General features: G+C 47.7%; 1 protein-coding gene across 3 annotated transcripts in view; it reads right to left on the bottom strand.

The window, feature by feature from the left end:
- Positions 1 to 21,176, bottom strand: part of pex11b.L (peroxisomal biogenesis factor 11 beta L homeolog) — a 39,116-nt gene extending 17,940 nt beyond the window's left edge. The window contains exons 1-6 of one of the 3 annotated variants that reach the window (XM_041572091.1): positions 13,024 to 13,157; positions 6,811 to 6,870; positions 6,001 to 6,199; positions 4,338 to 4,420; positions 3,756 to 4,026; positions 826 to 1,019 (exon numbers count right to left, since the gene is read on the bottom strand). In XM_041572091.1, the coding sequence (XP_041428025.1) occupies positions 826 to 1,019; positions 3,756 to 4,026; positions 4,338 to 4,420; positions 6,001 to 6,199; positions 6,811 to 6,837 (774 nt within the window). In that variant the 5' untranslated portion in view covers positions 6,838 to 6,870; positions 13,024 to 13,157. 3 annotated transcript variants of the gene reach the window in all.
- Between the last annotated feature and the right edge of the window lie 3,152 nt (positions 21,177 to 24,328).

Genomic DNA, 24,328 nt, shown 5'->3' with positions numbered 1-24,328 from the left:
TTGTGCCTTTATATGGTCACAGAACAACCCCTCAGTGACTTCTAATATCCTTATCATTTACAGTAGGGGGTACATTATCCCTTATAATACATGAGTGATACTCAGAGTTCCCTGTATAACTCAGCCTGCAGCCTTGTGCCTTTATATGGTCACAGAACAACCCCTCAGTGACTTCTAATATCCTTATCATTTACAGTAGGGGGTACATTATCCCTTATAATACATGAGTGATACTCAGAGTTCCCTGTATAACTCAGCCTGCAGCCTTGTGCCTGTATATGGTCACATATTTGGGGGCACCTTGTTACTTATTAACATTCAGTACAAATAAGTGCAATATCACTGTATTTATTGTTCCCTTGGGCTTTAATGTTACTCAAATGAAGGCTGGGCAGGCCAGGTAAGGGTATACAGCCCCCCAATCTCTCGTTCTACTCTGTGTGTTCCCCTAGATGACTGGCCGTGTCCTGGAGAACATTAGAGGAGCCTAATGACAGTTGAATGTGCCTGTGAATGAGCAGATCAATAAATACAGATGGAGACACCTCCAGCCTAAGGACTTGGATTCATTATTGAGACTGAACTCTGCATCACCTGCAACATCATTGGCCCATGAGGGGGCACGTGAATTCCTGAAATGAAGCAATTTGGCCCAACTTGCAGAGCTGACCTGGGGCGAGGGTAAATGGACACGTGTGTGGGCAGAACATGTCATTTGTACTCAGAGCCTGGCACACAGGAGACATATGGGATCATACAAGCAGAGAAGGAATGCTCTGGGCACCTTGGTGGGATGATGGGGTTCTATAAAGAGAATACACCTACCTTTAAAGGCACATTCAGCACCAAATTAAGGACTCCAGAGAGGAGGGTCCATGCTCCATGTACAGATGCATTCAACCTCGGCAGTCCCCTGGAAATGATGGTACCGAGTAGCAATAAGATCCTGGAGATGAGTCCAATAGCAGATCCTCCTGATTCCTCTTCTTCCTCATCACTGCTACTGCCCCTTTCCGACCCTGCCAGGATAGAACAATTGAGACCCTCAGTCAAAGTCAGACACAGGTAGTTCCCATTTATTAAAGAAGATACAGCAGGATATCAGAACAACTCCCGGGAGGCCCAGGGGCCCTCCTGCTTCTATTTGGCCTATTTCATGGTGGGCCCATTCCCTATGGTTTTAAGCACTTTACTACAACTCCCAGCCTTTAGCATGTATCTTCAAAGAGGTGCATGGAACCGGCCAATCACAAGTAGTTTCCAAGCACAGCTGGCGGTGATTGGCTGCTGAGATGTGTGACATACACACTGTACAATCCTATAGTTCCAATTTACTCCTCTATCTGTATTTCTGTCCTTCTATCAATCTGTCATCTATCTGTTTGTCTATCTATGTCTATAAATCTATCTGTCTATTATTATTATAGTCTGTCTATCTGTCATTCTATCTGTCTATATATCATCTATCTGTCTGTATGTCTATCTATCTATCTAGCTAGCTATCTACTGTATGTCTATCAATCTATCTGTATATCATCTATCTATAGATCTATCTGTCTGTCAATTATTTTGTGTCTATCTATTTGTCTGTCTGTCTGTCTATCTATATCTGTCTGTCTATCTCTTATCTATCTATCTATCTCGATCTGTCTATCTACTATCTATCTCACTGTCTATCTATCTCTATATCGATCTATCTACTATCTATCTCACTGTCTATCTATCTATCTATCTATCTATCTATTATCTATCTATCTATCTATCTATTATCTATCTATCTATCTCTCTATCTCTCTATCTATCTCTCTCTCTATCTCTCTCTCTATCTCTCTCTCTCTCTATCTCTCTATTATTTATTTATCTATCTCTCTATCACTATATAGGGCTGATATGCCCGGGTGCTGGGGTGCCTGTATTAAGGGTTCAAGTTAAATCAGTTCATATGACATGGGAGGGATGAGAAGGGAGATAGAGAGAGTGAGACTGGGTGACAGATGGTTGGATGTAATTTCCCGGACACACTGCAATCTGCACAGACAGACAGAGGGAACAGCGAGTGCCGAGAGCCTTAATAAATATCCCTAGCTGGGGCCAGCTCTCAGCCCACATACTGTATGATATCTCATTATCAGCCCCAGCTGCCTGACGGCTCTTCCTAATCTGCACCAGCACACGGCTTAACAGTCTCTCTCTGCACTGCCAGAGTGGTGCCTTCCTGGAACTGACTCCCAGCTGAGACACAAGTGGAGAGAGGGTTAAAGGGGAAGTATTTTTGGCATGATGTAGAACAGATAGTAGTTGCTCATTAGCCTTTTGATTAGTTAGAAATTTGTTCTACAGCTCTCCCGTTAGGTACTGAAGTGATGCGGTTGCTAAGGAGACTGTCCCTAGTAATGATGGATATGAAAAATTGGCACAGGGCAGTAACTATATTTGCCATGTTGCTTAAAAAAATTAAACTTAATGACTATGCCACCTGTAATTCTAAGGGTGTAATTTATATGGTGAAATGCCCATGTGGGTTAGTATATGTAGGCCAAACAGGGAGGAACATCAAAACTAGAATAAAAGAACACAAAAATGATATACGGAACTTTAAATATAACACACAGACCGATACAGCAGTGGCACGGCATTTTAACCTGGCTAAACATACACATGGCCAGCTGAAATGGGCAGTCTTAGAATTAGTAAAACCATTAAACAGAGGGGGCGACTTTAAACAAAAAATGCTCCAAAGAGAAGCTAAGTGGATCATGAGGCTGGATGCATTGGCCCCAAAAGGTTTAAATGAAGCGTGGAGTGTAAAGTGTTTTTTATGAATCGTATTAATTCGAATTATGGATTTTCTCTTTCTAGACTCCTTTGATCCTGACTTCCTTATATATTTATGTGTAGGTACGGTAAGAACAATTTATTTACCGATTTTGAATGTACTTGCTTATACCTCAAAAAAGGTTTGTAAAAAGTAATGTTATATGTACTGTCTAAAAGACAGCTAAAATGAAATAGCTTCTAAAATAGTGACACAGCTTTGGATGCATATGGTAGGCAGACTCTGTAAAGAGTAGTACCTATTTTTCAAGTAATTTTAGCATGAGTTAATAAAATATTGTATCAATTTTAATGTTGCCTTTTAGTATCAAGGGTAAAATTTTAAATGTTACATTGTTCTTAATGTTGCAGTGAGTTGCAAGATGCACAGTTCCCCTGGTGGACAAACACGATTTTAGGATGGGAATTGCACCTGACTTCAAATAATTGATGGGTTAACATGTGATGTCACTAAGGGAGGAGTAACAATGTGGGTGTAGTGTTTAAATTGGTCTTTTTTGTACTTGTATTTTTCACTTGAAAAAGGATCCATGATGATCCGAAACATGTTGTGACAATAAAGGAATTTTGCGGCTAAGACTGCGGATTGTAATGCTCCTTCCTATCCTACAATTTTCTGCATGAGTACATGTTTGGCCTGGCTGGTGTGGCCTAAGTAGGAAAGTGAGCTACACAGTTGGAGATCGTTTGAACAAATCTTCATTCTTATATTTGCCATGTTGCTTATACTCTCACATACATACATTAGCCCATAAAGGCCCACTGACCAATTTTGGCACGACATTCTGCTCTTTTCCTACACTCAGTAGGCCAGTTGCTTGCAGGCTGTTCAAATGCAGGTGAAAATGTGTGTTTTATAGGGAATAAGCATCCTACTGCATGGGCTGTATATTTACTGGCTAAAGGGATCAGTGACTTACCAGCTTCTCCTTCATCCTCTTCCTCCTCCTCCTCCTCGGGCAGGTAAGTATCAACCAGCTTCACTGCCTGGGAAACCACCAGCTCAGTCCCGAGCTTCAGGGTCTCTCGGATGCCCAGGGTGCCCAGTGTGGTGGCGGCCAACAAAGTAGTGTCCTGTGCATCCGTTAGTAATCCCTTGACTCTGTCTTGTGCCTTCTGCAGGGAGTTAAGCACCTGATCCCTGGCAGCACCCGCTGCACCCATCAGTGTATCCCGGACATCTGCAACCACCTGCCCGGGATGAGAAAGAGCAGAATTGGGGGAACCATGCTTAATTATGGTATTGTAATTAGTGTATTCTCTGCACTGCAAGATCTGACTCGTGAAACAATGTAGCAGAGTATAGCATTTAGAAAGCAATAATAAAAAATATCGGTTTATTGTTAATACAAGAGATGCAGGACCGGCCTTTTCCCCAACTTTCCACTATCAGGGTAACTAACCACAGACAAGCAGATCAGCAGCGCCACCTACTGGCACCAGAGAGATGTGACATAAATATAAAGATATAGAGATAGATATATAGGGTGATATGATCTTACCTCATCTGCTGGTTGGTCCAGCACTGGATGTTGTGTCTGTAGTTCATCCACCACCCGCAGGGCCACACTGTTCACCAGCGCAACTAAAACACACATTAGTATGAAAGTGAGTGATTGATACCGGGGACACCAAAACTGCCTCTTCCAATCCCATTCTGCCCAACTGATGATGATGATGATGGGCACTTGGGTGAATAAATGGCATGATCTTTGCAGCTAAACCAATACATATACAATACATAGGAGAACTTGAGCAGTGTATACTCTTGTTTAACAACCAGGTTGTTTTATTGGCTCTGCTTTAGGTAGCCCTTCTCTTCAGTTTGGTTTGAACTGATAAGGTCTCTCGGTGCCCTGGGCTACAAATGGAAGTAACACGGCTGAGATAAAGGGAGTTTTATCTTGAAATGAGATTTCAAGATGATTGTGAGATTATTGCTTTGATTTTCAGTTTGTATATAGAAAATCCCCTTTACCCACCCTGCTCTGCCATCTCTACTTTTAAGTGCCTTTTTGTGATATGTACTAGCTGGAGCCACGTCGTCTCACTGTATATTCGTATACTGCTGACATGACAATAAAGTTTACTTTGACTTTTATTTTGTCCAACTGTTTTTACCCACATTTTACACTACTGTCATAATCGTGCGCTAATGTCCCCATCTTGCCCTACTTTCTCCATCTTGCTAAACTTTATTCGTCTTGCCCTACTATCTTCATCTTACTCTACTTTCTCCATTTTGTTCTACTCTATCTTGTCCTACTGTTTTCTTTTTGCCCCACTGTCTCCATCTTGTCCTACTGTCTCCATCTCGCTCTACTTTTTCCACCTTGTCCTTCTGTCTCCATCTTATCCTACTGTCAATTCTTGGTCTACTGTCTCCATCTTGCCCTTCTGCCTCCGTCTTGCGTTTCTGCCTCCATCTTGTCCTACTGTTTCCATCTTGTCATACTGCCTTCATCTTGTCCTAATGTCTCCTTCTTGCCCTACTGCCTCCATCTTGTCCTTCTGTCTCCATCTTGTCGTAATGTCTTCTTCTTGCCCTACTTTCTCCATCTTGTCCTGTCTTCTTTTTGCCCCACTGCCTCCATCGTGTTCTGCTGTCTGCATCTTGCCCTACTGTCTCCAAATCGCTCTACTTTCTCCATTTTGTCCTACTGTCTCCATCTTGTCCTTCTGACTCCATCTTGTCCTACTGTCTTCTTCTTGCCCTACTGTCTCCCTCTTGCTCTAGGTGCAGCAGTCTTATCGTATAACAGAATTTGGGAGGTGCCATAGAGGGGAAGTTGTAGGAGATGTAGATAAGTAACAGGACGGATATTAAAGTGTTTGTTGGCAGAACATTGAGACAATGCTGTGCTTGTGCTGTGGGCAGGGGAGGGTGTGTGAGTGCTGAGCTGTTACAGTGAGTGTTTGTATGTCACACTGTCCCACCCTCACTTATATAACAGCACCCAGCTTGTCTCAAGCACCTCACAGCCCAGATGGCACCCAGTGAGCTTTCCTTATTCCTCTCCCAGCACCCAATGGCACCTCAGACATGGGCTTCATTTTGCCAATAAAGGATAATGCTGTGGGGGAGAGTTTGAGCAAATCTTGGAGATGTCTCTATGCTTATGTATAGATATGGGTGGGAGCTGCCATACTGTATAACACACTCACTCTGAGGCTTCATTATACTCAGGACAGGAGATGCTCCGGCACTGGCCACTCTACTAGCCACATTCACACCGCGCTCTGACATGTGGCACAAATAACCCACCAGGGGGTTGAGGTTCTTGACATCGTTGTAGGCAAAGGAGACGATCTGGAAGGCTGAGTGAATGAGGGGCAGCCGGGCCACTCGCTGAGCTGCAGTCTCCTGCATGGGGCAACAAAGGGTAAAATATCTTACGGCTGGGGTGACTTTCCTGAATAAAAACTGGTTGCTATAGGGACAGACCTTACCAACCATAAAGATGCTTAAATGCCAGGCTAAACCAACAATCAGGGCACATATATATATATATATATATAAATAAGCAATGAATTGTGCACACATATTAATGTCCCGTGGGTTTATCTGCATCTCACTTTGCTGGTAGCGCTGCCCACAGAGGGGGCTATAGGTGGGCAGCACTTGGGCTTCAGGGTCCTTTTGGGATGCAAGACTGGGAGTACTGGGGGGCACAAGATATAGGGGTGCCGTGTACATATAGAACTCCTTGTGTCTGACTATATAATACTGTCCTATATATGAGTCCCAGTTCCTGGGCCCAAAGCAATGTTCAATAACCTCTTCATACGGACGTGGGACAGCGCCACCTAGTGCCCAAATTGGAGTGGAAACATCTAATAGTTGTGATAAAAACCCAACGTTCTGTTTCCTTATCCAAACATTGTTTTTATTCCTGTGTATATTTGTGTGTATATATATATAGATAGATAGATATATGTGTGTGTGTGTGTAAAGTAAATGATAACTCTGATTACAGGCTGGATCTCCTCTGCATTCTCCATCTCTGGCTCCTTCCTCCTTATACAGTCCGATACCTGCAATAGAAAGTATTATCTCTTATAATACATGAGTGATACTCAGAGTTCCCTGTATAACTCAGCCTGCAGCCTTGTGTCTTTATATGGTCACAGAACAACCCCTCAGTGACTTCTAATATCCTTATCATTTACAGTAGGGGGTACATTATCCCTTATAATACATGAGTGATACTCAGAGTTCCCTTTATAACTCAGCCTGCAGCCTTGTGCCTTTATATGGTCACAGAACAACCCCTCAGTGACTTCTAATATCCTTATCATTTACAGTAGGGGGTACATTATCCCTTATAATACATGAGTGATACTCAGAGTTCCCTTTATAACTCAGCCTGCAGCCTTGTGTCTTTATATGGTCACAGAACAACTCCTCAGTGACTTCTAATATCCTTATCATTTACAGTAGGGGGTACATTATCCCTTATAATACATGAGTGATACTCAGAGTTCCCTGTATAACTCGGCCTGCAGCCTTGTGCCTTTATATGGTCACAGAATAACCCCTCAGTGACTTCTAATATCCTTATCATTTACAGTAGGGGGTACATTATCCCTTATAATACATGAGTGATACTCAGAGTTCCCTGTATTACTCAGCCTGCAGCTTGTGCCTTTATATGGTCACAGAACAACCCCTCAGTGACTTCTAATATCCTTATCATTTACAGTAGGGGGTACATTATCCCTTATAATACATGAGTGATACTCAGAGTTCCCTTTATAACTCAGCCTGCAGCCTTGTGTCTTTATATGGTCACAGAACAACTCCTCAGTGACTTCTAATATCCTTATCATTTACAGTAGGGGGTACATTATCCCTTATAATACATGAGTGATACTCAGAGTTCCCTGTATAACTCAGCCTGCAGCCTTGTGCCTTTATATGGTCACAGAACAACCCCTCAGTGACTTCTAATATCCTTATCATTTACAGTAGGGGGTACATTATCCCTTATAATACATGAGTGATACTCAGAGTTCCCTGTATAACTCAGCCTGCAGCCTTGTGCCTTTATATGGTCACAGAACAAACCCTCAGTGACTTCTAATATCCTTATCATTTACAGTAGGGGGTACATTATCCCTTATAATACATGAGTGATACTCAGAGTTCCCTGTATAACTCAGCCTGCAGCCTTGTGCCTTTATATGGTCACAGAATAACCCCTCAGTGACTTCTAATATCCTTATCATTTACAGTAGGGGGTACATTATCCCTTATAATACATGAGTGATACTCAGAGTTCCCTGTATTACTCAGCCTGCAGCTTGTGCCTTTATATGGTCACAGAACAACCCCTCAGTGACTTCTAATATCCTTATCATTTACAGTAGGGGGTACATTATCCCTTATAATACATGAGTGATACTCAGAGTTCCCTTTATAACTCAGCCTGCAGCCTTGTGTCTTTATATGGTCACAGAACAACCCCTCAGTGACTTCTAATATCCTTATCATTTACAGTAGGGGGTACATTATCCCTTATAATACATGAGTGATACTCAGAGTTCCCTGTATAACTCAGCCTGCAGCCTTGTGTCTTTATATGGTCACAGAACAACCCCTCAGTGACTTCTAATATCCTTATCATTTACAGTAGGGGGTACATTATCCCTTATAATACACAAGTGATACTCAGAGTTCCCTTTATAACTCAGCCTGCAGCCTTGTGTCTTTATATGGTCACAGAACAACTCCTCAGTGACTTCTAATATCCTTATCATTTACAGTAGGGGGTACATAATTACATCATAAGTAAACATTAAGACATAACAAACAGTAAGAAGCCCATCATATTGACTTTTCACACAGACACTGATAACTGAATGTAGGCTCTGGAATTGTATAGTAGGACTTGAAATTATAAAAACAATACATATTGGGGTGACTTACCTTCCCTGGATTGGTCTCTCACCCCCAGATTCAGGCTCTCAGGGAGTATGGGGAGAGCAGATTCATTTGGACTCTATAAATATCCAGCCTTAAATCCTATGTGCACTTGGGACTTTCCAGGAGTCTGACTGCGTGACATCTGTGGGTACTTTTATTATACAGTGTGTGTGACCTGAACCAATGGGATATAGAAATCTTATATTTACTGGAACCAAACTGTGACCGACCCAGGATAAAACATTCATGTAGTTGTTTCCAAGGGCAGTTCTAATGCTGGCTCCAAAATATAGGAGGCACCCATCTGTATAAGTCCCATAGTCTGTACAGAGAGATCCCATAAAACTATGGCAGCATAGGTATTCCCTGTACTAAGCACAATTCAGCAGGAACAGTCCCTAAGTTTGCTCATAGTCTGTACAGAGAGGTCCCATAAACTACAGCAGCATAGGTATTCCCTGTACTAAGCACAATTCAGCAGGAACAGTCCCCTAAGTTTGCTCATAGTCTGTACAGAGAGATCCCATAAACTACAGCAGCATAGGTATTCCCTGTACTAAGCACAATTCAGCAGGAACAGTCCCTAAGTTTGCTCATAGTCTGTACAGAGAGATCCCATAAAACTATGGCAGCATAGGTATTCCCTGTACTAAGCACAATTCAGCAGGAACAGTCCCTAAGTTTGCTCATAGTCTGTACAGAGAGATCCCATAAAACTATGGCAGCATAGGTATTCCCTGTACTAAGCACAATTCAGCAGGAACAGTCCCTAAGTTTGCTCATAGTCTGTACAGAAAGATCCCATAAAACTATGGCAGCATAGGTATTCCCTGTACTAAGCACAATTCAGCAGGAACAGCCCCTAAGTTTGCTCATAGTCTGTACAGAGAGATCCCATAAAACTATGGCAGCATAGGTATTCCCTGTACTAAGCACAATTCAGCAGGAACAGTCCCTAAGTTTGCTCATAGTCTGTACAGAAAGATCCCATAAAACTATGGCACCATAGGTATTCCTCTGTACTAAGCACAATTCAGCAGGAACAGCCATGTTTGTTCATAGTCAGTACAGATATGAAGAGGACACATTTCTGGCAAGCATTAGGGACTCATAAGACACACGGACTAAAGTAATTAATAGTTTAATTTCCAAAAACATCCATAGTTACAAATAAACAGTATTTACAGAATTACAGGCTTTCTATTATATACAGAAGTGATCACGTCGGCTGGTGGTGCTGCATAAGTATATAAGTGCTAATGACGTCTCTATGAAAGCCATAAACATATTGGGCACTCCCACCAATCAGCACTCACCTGTGTATCAGACAAGATATGTGGGTGCCTTATTGCTATTCTCTGACCCAGTATAAATGTGGTGCCTACACAGGGCTGCAGCATTATTATTCATTTGGGACAACTTGGCCTTTAATCTGACAAAGCCTCACAATGGTGACACTACAGTGTTAAACCAGAGATACAGTAATGTAATAATGGGAGCGCCTCAGGCAGCTATAGCTGGGGAGGGGGTGCAAGTACCACTGAGGGGTACCTGGGGGTAATTCATGTTAAACTACAGCTTTCTAGACCCTATAGATTTTAGAGAACTGCATATCCCAGCATCCCTCCTAAAGCTTAAATGATAAGGGGCGGCTATAAAATACTGAAACATGCCCATTCCTTATGCAGTGAGTTGTAGTTCCACCGCGGCCAGACAGCTAATTGCTTGCAGGCATGAGTACAGGGGATGCATTTTAGGGATCAATCTGCTATTCATTGCATGTATAAATGAGGCCGCCCAATCACATGCAACTACAGCCATATCCCCAATGGCTTCTCTGCGTGCAGATTCGTTAATGTAGGGTTTTGGTTTAAGTTCCTCTTTAAAATAAAATCTATGACCCTGCATCTAGAATGGTGATCCTCAGCCCTTCACCTTCCAGCTTTGCCCACCTTTCTAGTTTAGCAACTGCTGAAGATCAATGTTCTACTGACAAATGTTCTAGATCAGATAGGTTCTAGGTTAACCTCAAATGCACAGTCAGACCCTGCATCTACAACTGAAGATAAATGTGCTTTTGAGTAATGTTCTAGATCAACCACGTTCTAGATCAACTTTAAATGTCCAGTCAGACCATACAGAAGACCAACTGCTGAATATTAATGTTCTATTGACTAATGTTCTAGATCAGCTAGGTTCTAGATCAACCTAAAATGTCCAGCACAGCACCCTTAAAAAGTCACACCATTTCAGAATGGGTTTTGCTTTCATTGGAGAGAAGCATTTGGGTTAAAATGGCACCTGGCAGAGCGGGGGAGGATTTGAGGCGGGGCTCAGGGCTTCAGCTTCAGCCAAGGGTGGAGGAGGGTGAGGATGGACAATATGGAGGAGGTCAGTCCACAGAAGCCCACAAATCCAGGGTTGGTCTTGTACAGTCCCAGCTTGTCCAGAGGAATGAAGAGGTCACAGGTGTTCTTGAGCAGGTCCAAGAGGAGAGGGGGGTTGCTCTGGAAGATGTGGATCAGCAGGCGGATCTGGAGGGCCACGGGGTGGCAGAAAGAGGAGCCACGAGAGACTACACCATTCTCCTCACTCAGTTTGGCAGATGGATGCTTGCCGCTGGTTGCTGCCTCCATCAGGAGTTTAATCTCATACAGGTCTCTACTGAGGTTCATGAGCAGCGAGAAGAGGTAATACCTTCCAGAGAAGACCAACATGTTGGTACACTTGGGGGGACAACTGGGCACCATTGGCATTAGCCCCACTAGGAACATCCCACCCATCACCCCAAGCAGTTTCCAAGCTCTGATTCACTGATTTTCCTCTACTGGGCTGCTTTCTTTCCCATGGCCAAGAAGAAGGGTGGGGCTTAGTCCTTTGTGTAGCATGTCTTATTGCATTGGTGACTCCATGCCACACCCTCTGCTTGACCATGGAAAATAGAGCACCCAAGAGCAGGAAGTACAGAGAATGATGCACCTTGGAAGGTAGTGGTGGAGAATAGATTTGCTTACTGGAGGAGGAGAGTTATCTGCTTGACCATGGGAAAGAGAGCATCCCAGAAACAGGAAGTGCAGAGAATCATAGTCTTTGGCCAGTGTGAGGGGAGTCTGGATTTACAAAGGTGTAAGTTCCTGTCTGAACATGGGAAGTAGACCAGCCCAGAAGAAGGTACAGAGAATCAGAGTTCCGTTTCTGGGGGTTACTGGAGGAGACTGGATTCACTTACACAGGGGAGGGTCCTGCCTGAGCATGGGAAAGAGAGCAGCCCAGAAGCAGGAAGTACAGAGAATCAGAGCTCTGTACCCAGGTAATTACTGGTGGAGATTGGATTCACTTACCCAGGGGGAGGTTCCTGTCTGACCAGGGGAAAGAGAGCAGCCCAGGAGCAGGAAGTACAGAGAATCAGAGCTCTGTACCTGGGTAAGTACTGGGGGAGATTGGATTCACTTACCCAGGGGGAGGTTCCTGTCTGACCATGGGAAAGAGAGCAGCCCAGGAGCAGGAAGTACAGAGAATCAGAGCTCTGTACCTGGGTAAGTACTGGGGGAGATTCACTTACCCAGGGGGAGGTTCCTGTCTGACCATGGGAAAGAGAACAGCCCAGGAGCAGGAAGTAGAGAGAATCACAGCTCTGTACCTGGGTAAGTACTGGGGGAGATTGGATTCACTTACCCAGGGGGAGGTTCCTGTCTGACCATGGGAAAGAGAGCAGCCCAGAAGCAGGAAGTACAGAGAATCAGAGCTCTGTATCTGAGTAAGTACTGGTGGAGACTGCACTCACTAACACAGGGGAGGGTCCTGCCTGAACATGGGAAAGAGAGCAGCCCAGGTTTGGGGGAAAATCACAGCTCTGTATCTGGAGATTGGATTTTCTTACATGGGGGAAGTTCCTGCCTGACCATGGGAAAGAGAGCAGCACAGGAGCAGGAAGTACAGAGAATCAGAGATAGGTACCTGGATAAGTATTGGAGGAGACTGGATTTACTTTCACAGGGGGAGGTTCCTACATGACCTTAGGAAACAAACAGCCCAACAAGTACATAACTCATAATTCTATTCTAGAGTATGTACTGCGGGTGACCGGGTTCAGTTACCATGGGGATTATTCCTGCATGACCATGGGAAAGAGAGCAGCCCAGGCAGATCAGAAAATCTGTTTTGCACCTCAGTAAGTGCGAGTAACATATATTCAAGCCCAAATGCACAAAAATAAAATGAGCCAAGGATGCTGGGAGCTGGCTGGAGCTTGCATATCTTACCTGAATGAGCGTTCGCTCCACTTGTTCTGGTCGACCTTAGGGGAGAGGCCACATTTCCCGACCCACAGAATGTTGTCGCAGGCAAAATACATGGCCCGGTTGAGGTGACTGACCGTTATGCAGAAGCGCAGGACCAGGTCGGACAGATGAATTGCGCGTTTCGCTGACTCCAGCGCCTCCACCGAGTTCCCCAAACGGAACACTAACACAGACCAACAAAAACCACATTGTTGTGAGGATCAGGGTCCCAGGTTACAGGAGGGGATGGGATTATGGGGGGGATTAGCAAAACTTACACTTGCGCCCCAAACTCAGATGACTTTCCAACTGTTTGAGGCCCAAGATGAGTTCTGCGCTGGCTCCGCTCTTCTGCAGCGTATATCCAATTAATGTGCAAGCGTACTGCGCCGCTCTGCAATGCAAAATGCACCATATTTGTCTTGGGTGCTCAATATATTGACTTTAACTTTGCCTTTAATCAGGATTGTGTTTCTCCTGCATGTCTCACTGTGACTCTTACACCACCATCACATGTCTCATCTGCTGCAACCATAGCAAATGCGAAATGCGTGGGTCAATCTCTGCTGCAAGCACTCCTTTATATTTGTCCAGTTGGCACCGATTGTGTAACCAACCCATTAACCATCACATTAATCAACTGGACCAGAAAGTTTATTTTTACATCCCCTCCCCCACCTCAGATAAAAAAGTAATACTAACCATTATGTTGATGTACTACAACTCTCCCATTGTAAGCAGCAGTCCTGTCCTGCTTTATGGCAGCTGAGATTCTAGCTATCTGTATAACAGAACATTCTGTCCCAGTGGCTGCACAGATCCTATCTGATCCCCATTGTAAGCAGCAGTCCTGTCCTGCTTTATGGCAGCTGAGATTCTAGCTATCTGTATAACAGAACATTCTATCCCAGTGGCTGCACAGATCCTATCTGATCCCCATTGTAAGCAGCAGTCCTGTCCTGCTTTATGGCAGCTGAGATTCTAGCTATCTGTATAACAGAACATTCTGTCCCAGTGGCTGCACAGATCCTATCTGATCCCCATTGGAAGCAGCAGTCCTGCTTTATGGCAGCTGAGATTCTAGCTATCTGTATAACAGAACATTCTGTCCCAGTGACTGCACAGATCCTATCTGATCCCCATTGTAAGCAGCAGTCCTGTCCTGCTTTATGGCAGCTGAGATTCTAGTTATCTGTATAACAGAACATTCTATCCCAGTGGCTGCACAGATCCTATCTGATCCCCATTGTAAGCAGCAGTCCTGTCCTGCTTTATGGCAGCTGAGATTCTAGCTATCTGTATAACAGAACATTCTGTCCCAGTGGCTGCACAGATCCTATCTGATCCCCATTGTAAGCAGCAGTCCTGTCCTGCTTTATGGCAGCTGAGATTCTAGCTATCTGTATAACAGAACATTCTGTCCCAGTGGCTGTACAGATCCTATCTGATCCCCATTGTAAGCAGCAGTCCTGTCCTGCTTTATGGCAGCTGAGATTCTAGCTATCTGTATAACAGAACATTCTGCCCCAGTGGCTGCACAGATCCTATCTGATCCCCATTGTAAGCAGCAGTCCTGTCCTGCTTTATGGCAGCTGAGATTCTAGCTATCTGTATAACAGAACATTCTGTCCGAGTGGCTGCACAGATCCTATCTGATCCCCATTGTAAGCAGCAGTCCTGTCCTGCTTTATGGCAGCTGAGATTCTAGCTATCTGTATAACAGAACATTCTGTCCCAGTGGCTGCACAGATCCTATCTGATCCCCATTGTAAGCAGCAGTCCTGCCCTGCTTTATGGCAGCTGAGATTCTAACTATCTGTAATATACAGTCTATAGCAGGGGTTACCAACTGCCGGGCCATTGACACTCCTGCCGCTGAGCCCAGCACACAAAAACAAGGCGCGCAGAATTGGACGCGGTGTGTTCTAACTTGCTGCCGACCCCCGCCAACTCCACCCCCCAGTCCTTGCAAAAACAAGAAACGGTCCCCCGTCCAAAAAGGGTTGGGGACCGCTGGTCTATAGGTACATAATGTCACAAACTGTTGTAACAATAATGTGCTTAAGTTCAATTCAACCTGTTGTGTTCACTTCAGTTGTTGAGCATGATGGGGCTGATGTACATGTAGTTAAATACAACAGCAGAATGAAAATAAAAGCATCTGGGTGTTGGCAGTGTATGGAAAGACTACCCCTTAACTCACTTGCCTTCTGCCTTATTTGCAAACACTCTAAGTCTCCCGGCCTTTGGCTTCTTATCAGAAACAAGAAGAGAAAGTGCTGCTGTGTGGGGTCAGTTTGGTCTGATGGGCCAGTCAGCCTAAGTCTCCCTCACACAGAACCAACATGCAGACAGAAATACACGTCAGTGTGTACGGCCCAACAGACTTCCATATGTTACAGATCATTCAGCTAAATATGTCTGTGAGACAATAGGACTAATATAGGGCCCTGCTGGTCTCTACTACACAACTCCCTGCTATTGCTGTCTCTCTCCCTTCTAAAGTATTCAAACTCTCTATCTCCCCAATACAGCCATGCAACCCCCCCAAGCCAAATTAAATTAATTGTATTTCATCAGATCTGCCCCAATCCTTCAGATTATATCTCTCCTTTGTCCCTCACAGTAACTCCCTCTCTCTCTCCTCTGTCCCCCAGCGACTCCCTGTCTCTCCTCTGTCCCCCAGCGACTCCCTGTCTCTCCTCTGTCCCCCAGTGACTCCCTGTCTCTCCTCTGTCCCCCAGCGACTCCCTGTCTCTCCTCTGTCCCCCAGCGACTCCCTGTCTCTCCTCTGTCCCCCAGCGACTCCCTGTCTCTCCTCTGTCCCCCAGTGACTACCTGTCTCTCCTCTGTCCCCCAGTGACTCCGTCTCTCTCCTCTGTCCCCCAGTGACTCCCTGTCTCTCCTCTGTCCCCCAGTAACTCCCTGTCTCTCCTCTGTCCCCCAATAACTCCCTGTCTCTCCTCTGTCCCCCAATAACTCCCTGTCTCTCCTCTGTCCCCCAGTAACTCCCTGTCTCTCCTCTGTCCCCCAGTGACTCCGTCTCTCCTCTGTCCCCCAGCGACTCCCTTTCTCTCCTCTGTCCCCAGCGACTCCCTGTCTCTCCTCTGTCCCCAATAACTCCGTCTCTCCTCTGTCCCCCAATAACTCCCTGTCTCTCCTCTGTCCCCCAGTGACTCCCTGTCTCTCCTCTGTCCCCCAGCGACTCCCTGTCTCTCCTCTGTCCCCCAGTGACTCCCTGTCTCTCCTCTGTCCCCCAGCGACTCCCTGTCTCTCCTCTGTCCCCCAGTGACTCCCTGTCTCTCCTCTGTCCCCCAGTAACTCCCTGTCTCTCCTCTGTCCCCCAGTAACTCCCTGTCTCTCCTCTGTCCCCCAGTAACTCCGTCTCTCTCCTCTGTCCCCCAGTAACTCCCTGTCTCTCCTCTGTCCCCCAGCGACTCCCTGTCTCTCCTCTGTCCCCCAATAACTCCCTGTCTCTCCTCTGTCCCCCAATAACTGCCTGTCTCTCCTCTGTCCCCCAGTAACTCCCTGTCTCTCCTCTGTCCCCCAGTAACTCCCTGTCTATCCTCTGTCCCCCAGTGACTCCGTCTCTCCTCTGTCCCCCAGCGACTCCCTGTCTCTCCTCTGTCCCCCAGCGACTCCCTGTCTCTCCTCTGTCCCCCAATAACTCCCTGTCTCTCCTCTGTCCCCCAATAACTCCCTGTCTCTCCTCTGTCCCCCAATAACTCCCTGTCTCTCCTCTGTCCCCCAGTGACTCCCTGTCTCTCCTCTGTCCCCCAGTGACTCCCTGTCTCTCCTCTGTCCCCCAGTAACTCCGTCTCTCCTCTGTCCCCCAATAACTCCCTGTCTCTCCTCTGTCCCCCCAGTGACTCCGTCTCTCCTCTGTCCCCAGCGACTCCCTGTCTCTCCTCTGTCCCCCAGCGACTCCCTGTCTCTCCTCTGTCCCCCAATAACTCCCTGTCTCTCCTCTGTCCCCAATAACTCCCTGTCTCTCCTCTGTCCCCCAGTAACTCCCTGTCTCTCCTCTGTCCCCCAGTGACTCCGTCTCTCCTCTGTCCCCCAGCGACTCCCTTTCTCTCCTCTGTCCCCCAGCGACTCCCTGTCTCTCCTCTGTCCCCCAATAACTCCCTGTCTCTCCTCTGTCCCCCAATAACTCCCTGTCTCTCCTCTGTCCCCCAGTGACTCCCTGTCTCTCCTCTGTCCCCAGCGACTCCCTGTCTCTCCTCTGTCCCCCAGTGACTCCCTGTCTCTCCTCTGTCCCCCAGCGACTCCCTGTCTCTCCTCTGTCCCCCAGTGACTCCCTGTCTCTCCTCTGTCCCCCAGTAACTCCCTGTCTCTCCTCTGTCCCCCAGTAACTCCCTGTCTCTCCTCTGTCCCCCAGTAACTCCGTCTCTCTCCTCTGTCCCCCAGTAACTCCCTGTCTCTCCTCTGTCCCCCAGTAACTCCCTGTCTCTCTCCTCTGTCCCCCAGTAACTCCCTGTCTCTCCTCTGTCCCCCAGTAACTCCCTGTCTCTCTCCTCTGTCCCCCAGTAACTCCCTGTCTCTCCTCTGTCCCCCAGTAACTCCCTGTCTCTCCTCTGTCCCCGAGGAACTCCCTGTCTCTCCTCTGTCCCCCAGGGACTCCCTGTCTCTCCTCTGTCCCCCAGTAACTCCCTGTCTCTCCTCTGTCCCCAGTAACTCCCTGTCTCTCTCCTCTGTCCCCAGTAACTCCTGTCTCCTCCCTGTCCCCCAGTAACTCCCTGTCTCTCCCTCTGTCCCCCAGTAACTCCCTGTCTCTCTCCTCTGTCCCCAGTAACTCCCTGTCTCTCCTCTGTCCCCCAGTAACTCCCTGTCTCTCCTCTGTCCCCCAGTAACTCCCTGTCTCTCCTCTGTCCCCCCAGGGACTCCCTGTCTCTCCTCTGTCCCCCAGGGACTCCCTGTCTCTCCTCTGTTCCCCAGCGACTCCCTGTCTCTCCTCTGTTCCCCAGCGACTCCCTGTCTCTCCTCTGTCCCCCAGCGACTCCCTGTCTCTCCTCTGTCCCCCAGCAACTCCCTGTCTCTCCTCTGTCCCCCAGTAACTCCCTGTCTCTCCTCTGTCCCCCAGGACTCCCTGTCTCTCCTCTGTCCCCCAGGGACTCCCTGTCTCTCCTCTGTTCCCCAGCGACTCCCTGTCTCTCCTCTGTCCCCCAGCGACTCCCTGTCTCTCCTCTGTCCCCCAGCAACTCCCTGTCTCTCCTCTGTCCCCCAGTAACTCCCTGTCTCTCCTCTGTCCCCCAGTAACTCCCTGTCTCTCCTCTGTCCCCCAGTAACTCCCTGTCTCTCCTCTGTCCCCCAGTGACTCCCTGTCTCTCCTCTGTCCCCCAGTGACTCCCTGTCTCTCTCTCTGTCCCCCAGTAACTCCCTGTCTCTCCTCTGTCCCCCAGTGACTCCCTGTCTCTCCTCTGTCCCCCAGTAACTCCCTGTCTCTCCTCTGTCCCCCAGTAACTCCCTGTCTCTCTCCTCTGTCCCCCAGTAACTCCCTGTCTCTCCTCTGTCCCCCAGTAACTCCCTGTCTCTCCTCTGTCCCCCAGTGACTCCCTGTCTCTCCTCTGTCCCCCAGCGACTCCCTGTCTCTCCTCTGTTCCCCAGCGACTCCCTGTCTCTCCTCTGTCCCCCAGCGACTCCCTGTCTCTCCTCTGTCCCCCAGTAACTCCCTGTCTCTCCTCTGTCCCCCAGTAACTCCCTGTCTCTCCTCTGTCCCCCAGTAACTCCCTGTCTCTCCTCTGTCCCCCAGTAACTCCCTGTCTCTCCTCTGTCCCCCAGTGACTCCCTGTCTCTCTCCTCTGTCCCCCAGTAACTCCCTGTCTCTCCTCTGTCCCCCAGTGACTCCCTGTCTCTCCTCTGTCCCCCAGCGACTCCCTGTCTCTCCTCTGTCCCCAGTAACTCCCTGTCTCTCTCCTCTGTCCCCCAGTAACTCCCGTCTCTCTCCTCTGTCCCCCAGTAACTCCCTGTCTCTCTCCTCTGTCCCCCAGTAACTCCCTGTCTCTCTCCTCTGTCCCCCAGTAACTCCCTGTCTCTCCTCTGTCCCCCAGTGACTCCCTGTCTCTTCCTCTGTCCCCCCAGTGACTCCCTGTCTCTCCTCTGTCCCCCAGTAACTCCCTGTCTCTCCTCTGTCCCCCAGTAACTCCCTGTCTCTCCTCTGTCCCCCAGTAACTCCCTGTCTCTCCTCTGTCCCCCAGTAACTCCCTGTCTCTCCTCTGTCCCCAGTAACTCCCTGTCTCTCCTCTGTCCCCCAGCGACTCCCTGTCTCTCCTCTGTCCCCCAGCGACTCCCTGTCTCTCCTCTGTCCCCCAGTAACTCCCTGTCTCTCCTCTGTCCCCCAGTAACTCCCTGTCTCTCCTCTGTCCCCCAGTAACTCCCTGTCTCTCCTCTGTCCCCCCAGGGACTCCCTGTCTCTCCTCTGTCCCCCAGGGACTCCCTGTCTCTCCTCTGTTCCCCAGCGACTCCCTGTCTCTCCTCTGTTCCCCAGCGACTCCCTGTCTCTCCTCTGTCCCCAGCGACTCCCTGTCTCTCCTCTGTCCCCCAGCAACTCCCTGTCTCTCCTCTGTCCCCCAGTAACTCCCTGTCTCTCCTCTGTCCCCCAGGGACTCCCTGTCTCTCCTCTGTCCCCCAGGGACTCCCTGTCTCTCCTCTGTTCCCCCAGCGACTCCCTGTCTCTCCTCTGTCCCCAGCGACTCCCTGTCTCTCCTCTGTCCCCCAGCAACTCCCTGTCTCTCCTCTGTCCCCCAGTAACTCCCTGTCTCTCCTCTGTCCCCCAGTAACTCCCTGTCTCTCCTCTGTCCCCCAGTAACTCCCTGTCTCTCCTCTGTCCCCCAGTGACTCCCTGTCTCTCCTCTGTCCCCCAGTGACTCCCTGTCTCTCTCCTCTGTCCCCCAGTAACTCCCTGTCTCTCCTCTGTCCCCCAGTGACTCCCTGTCTCTCCTCTGTCCCCCAGTAACTCCCTGTCTCTCCTCTGTCCCCCAGTAACTCCCTGTCTCTCCTCTGTCCCCCAGTGACTCCCTGTCTCTCTCCTCTGTCCCCCAGTAACTCCCTGTCTCTCCTCTGTCCCCCAGTAACTCCCTGTCTCTCCTCTGTCCCCCAGTGACTCCCTGTCTCTCCTCTGTCCCCCAGCGACTCCCTGTCTCTCCTCTGTTCCCCAGCGACTCCCTGTCTCTCCTCTGTCCCCCAGCGACTCCCTGTCTCTCCTCTGTCCCCCAGTAACTCCCTGTCTCTCCTCTGTCCCCCAGTAACTCCCTGTCTCTCCTCTGTCCCCCAGTAACTCCCTGTCTCTCCTCTGTCCCCCAGTAACTCCCTGTCTCTCCTCTGTCCCCCAGTGACTCCCTGTCTCTCTCCTCTGTCCCCCAGTAACTCCCTGTCTCTCCTCTGTCCCCAGTGACTCCCTGTCTCTCCTCTGTCCCCCAGCGACTCCCTGTCTCTCCTCTGTCCCCCAGTAACTCCCTGTCTCTCTCCTCTGTCCCCCAGTAACTCCCGTCTCTCTCCTCTGTCCCCCAGTGACTCCCTGTCTCTCTCCTCTGTCCCCCAGTGACTCCCTGTCTCTCTCCTCTGTCCCCCAGTAACTCCGTCTCTCTCCTCTGTCCTCCAGTAACTCCCTGTCTCTCCTCTGTCCCCCCAGTAACTCCGTCTCTCTCCTCTGTCCCCCAGTAACTCCCTGTCTCTCTCCTCTGTCCCCCAGTAACTCCCTGTCTCTCCTCTGTCCCCCAGTGACTCCCTGTCTCTCCTCTGTCCCCCAGTGACTCCCTGTCTCTCCTCTGTCCCCCAGTAACTCCCTGTCTCTCCTCTGTCCCCCAGTAACTCCCTGTCTCTCCTCTGTCCCCCAGTAACTCCCTGTCTCTCCTCTGTCCCCCAGTAACTCCCGGTCTCTCCTCTGACTCCCTGTCAGTCCGTATGACACTTGTTTCTCAGCTCCCATCAGTGTGTTTCTATGTGTCCCCTGAGGAACGTTCCATTGTCACCTGATGACTCGCTCCTTGGCCTGGCTCTGGCCGCTGAACCGAACCCACGAGTCCATTTCGCTTTTCAAGATCCTCCGATCCACACGCGCTTCCTGAAAGTTTAAAGATCAGTACAATGTCTGCCAATACTTCCGGGTTTTGGACGGCACCTGTCACGGTCCAAACTTCCTCACAACGCGCCCATCCATCGCGTAAAACGAGGGGATTGTTTTATACGCGCCGTGTCCGGTAATAAGATGGAAATTCATTGCAGTCACGTGAATAAGTTACCGGACTCGCTGTACAGAGAATATACAGTAACAGACACAACAGCTCCAACTCAATCCAAAATTTCTGCAGTGAGAGAATCTAGTATTTATTTTATTTCCCGAACTGAGACGCCTCGTCCTGGGGGAGAACTTGTGTCTCCTGAGTCCTTGGGGGTCACATGATCTGGTACAAGTTTGTATCTCTATATATATCAATATCTCTATATGTCTCTATATCTCTATATCTCTCTATACATATGAACACTACTGGGGCTCAACTGAAAGGACTGGATCACATTGCTCCATATTTGCCACTTGCATTTTCTACCTGTTACACCTCAAACACCTGCTCTTTATTATTCACTGTAGGTGTATCCTGTAATTAACAATGGGATTAACAGCAGTGAATTTTAGGTTATGGGATTCCCTACCAAGAGAGGGGGAATGAGTGATTCATTGGTGGGGAGGAAAGGAGATCTCACCATCAGCATAGGAAGGGGTTCTTTACTGTAAGGACAGTCAGGTTATGGGATTCCCTACCAAGAGAGGGGGAATGAGTGATTCATTGGTGGGGAGGAAAGGAGATCTCACCATCAGCATAGGAAGGGGTTCTTTACTGTAAGGACAGTCAGGTTATGGGATTCCCTACCAAGAGAGGGGGAATGAGTGATTCATTGGTGGGGAGGAAAGGAGATCTCACCATCAGCATAGGAAGGGGTTCTTTACTGTAAGGACAGTCAGGTTATGGGATTCCCTACCAAGAGAGGGGGAATGAGTGATTCATTGGTGGGGAGGAAAGGAGATCTCACCATCAGCATAGGAAGGGGTTCTTTACTGTAAGGACAGTCAGGTTATGGGATTCCCTACCAAGAGAGGGGGAATGAGTGATTCATTGGTGGGGAGGAAAGGAGATCTCACCATCAGCATAGGAAGGGGTTCTTTACTGTAAGGGCAGTCAGGTTATGGGATTCCCTACCAAGAGAGGGGGAATGAGTGATTCATTGGTGGGGAGGAAAGGAGATCTCACCATCAGCATAGGAAGGGGTTCTTTACTGTAAGGACAGTCAGGTTATGGGATTCCCTACCAAGAGAGGGGGAATGAGTGATTCATTGGTGGGGAGGAAAGGAGATCTCACCATCAGCATAGGAAGGGGTTCTTTACTGTAAGGACAGTCAGGTTATGGGATTCCCTACCAAGAGAGGGGGAATGAGTGATTCATTGGTGGGGAGGAAAGGAGATCTCACCATCAGCATAGGAAGGGGTTCTTTACTGTAAGGACAGTCAGGTTATGGGATTCCCTACCAAGAGAGGGGGAATGAGTGATTCATTGGTGGGGAGGAAAGGAGATCTCACCATCAGCATAGGAAGGGGTTCTTTACTGTAAGGACAGTCAGGTTATGGGATTCCCTACCAAGAGAGGGGGAATGAGTGATTCATTGGTGGGGAGGAAAGGAGATCTCAGCATCAGCATAGGAAGGGGTTCTTTACTGTAAGGACAGTCAGGTTATGGGATTCCCTACCAAGAGAAGGGGAATGAGTGATTCATTGGTGGGGAGGAAAGGAGATCTCACCATCAGCATAGGAAGGGGTTCTTTACTGTAAGGACAGTCAGGTTATGGGATTCCTTACCAAGAGAGGGGAATGAGTGATTCATTGGTGGGGAGGAAAGGAGATCTCACCATCAGCATAGGAAGGGGTTCTTTACTGTAAGGGCAGTCAGGTTATGGGATTCTCTACCAAGAGAGGGGGAATTACTGATTCATTGGTGGGGAGGAAAGGAGATCTAAAGATCTCAAATTAAGATTAAAAGCCAGGGGTTACTCTGGAAAAATAGTTAAAAGAGCATACAATAGGGCATTACGCACTGAGAGGTCGGAACTCTTAAAGGAGAAGGAAAGGTTAAAACTAAGTAAGCCTTATCAGAAAGGTCCATCTAAATATACCAGTAAACCCCCAAAGTAATGTTGCTCTAAGTCCTCTGTCAAAAGAAACACTGCATTTCTTTCCTTCTATTGTGTACTCATGGGCTTCTGTATCAGACTTCCTGCCTTCAGCTTAAACCTCCTTGCCCTGGGCTTGAGCATGCTCAGTTTGCTCCTCTCCCCCCACCCCTCCCTTCTCTACTGTAATCTGAGCCCAGAGCAGGGAGAGACTCAGGCAGGAAGTGATGTCACACCACATTAATACTGCAGCTGCTATCCTAAACAAACAGAGAGCTTCTAGAGCTTTTTACTCAGGTATGGTAAAACATTCTGCAGAATAAATATAGCATTCTAGCTTGTACTATTGCAGCTAATCTATTGGCAATAAAATGCCTCCGTAGCTTTCCTTCTCTTTTAAAGATTAAAAATAAACGACAGGACAATAACACTACTGTACGCTTTATTACTACTTATAACACGAACAGTTCTCAGATTCAGGGGATTCTTAATAAACATTGGCCGGTACTGTTGGAGGATGAAACTTTAGGAGGTATACTGCAAGACAGAGCCACCATTTGTTACAAAAGAAGCCCGAATTTAAAGGACATGCTTACGAGAAGCCATTGTTATAATTCAAACTATAACATTAACAAAAGGAATTGGGGCTGCTTCCCTTGTGGAAACTGTAACATGTGTAATAGGATGATTAGAGTTGATTCCTTTGATAGGAGCACAAAGTCAACAGTTATATTAACTGTCAGACGCACAATGTGATCTCCTGTCTCGAATGTCCTTGCCAGAAGAAGTATATTGGCATGACAACTCAAATGCTCAAACAAAGGGTACAGCAACATTGCAGTACAATAAGAACAGCAGGAAATGCAATTAAAAATGAGAAAACATTGTCAACAGTAGCACTTCACTTTTTAAAATGTCATAATATGAATCCGTCTCTCTTAAAATTCTGGGCCCTGGAAACAATTGACCTGGGAATCCGTAAAGGGGATCTTGAGCAAGCTCTCCTCAAACGGGAAAGCGACTGGATTTTTAAGTTAGACACAATTTCCCCAAAATCGAATTTTTGTTTCTAACAAATACGTTTTTTCCCCTTTTAATTTTCAATTACTATATGTAAATTTTACTTTG

Source organism: Xenopus laevis, chromosome 8L, assembly GCF_017654675.1.
Source record: "Xenopus laevis strain J_2021 chromosome 8L, Xenopus_laevis_v10.1, whole genome shotgun sequence".
NCBI classification, from domain to species: Eukaryota; Metazoa; Chordata; class Amphibia; order Anura; family Pipidae; genus Xenopus; species Xenopus laevis.
This window is presented reverse-complemented; position numbering and strand designations above follow the sequence as displayed.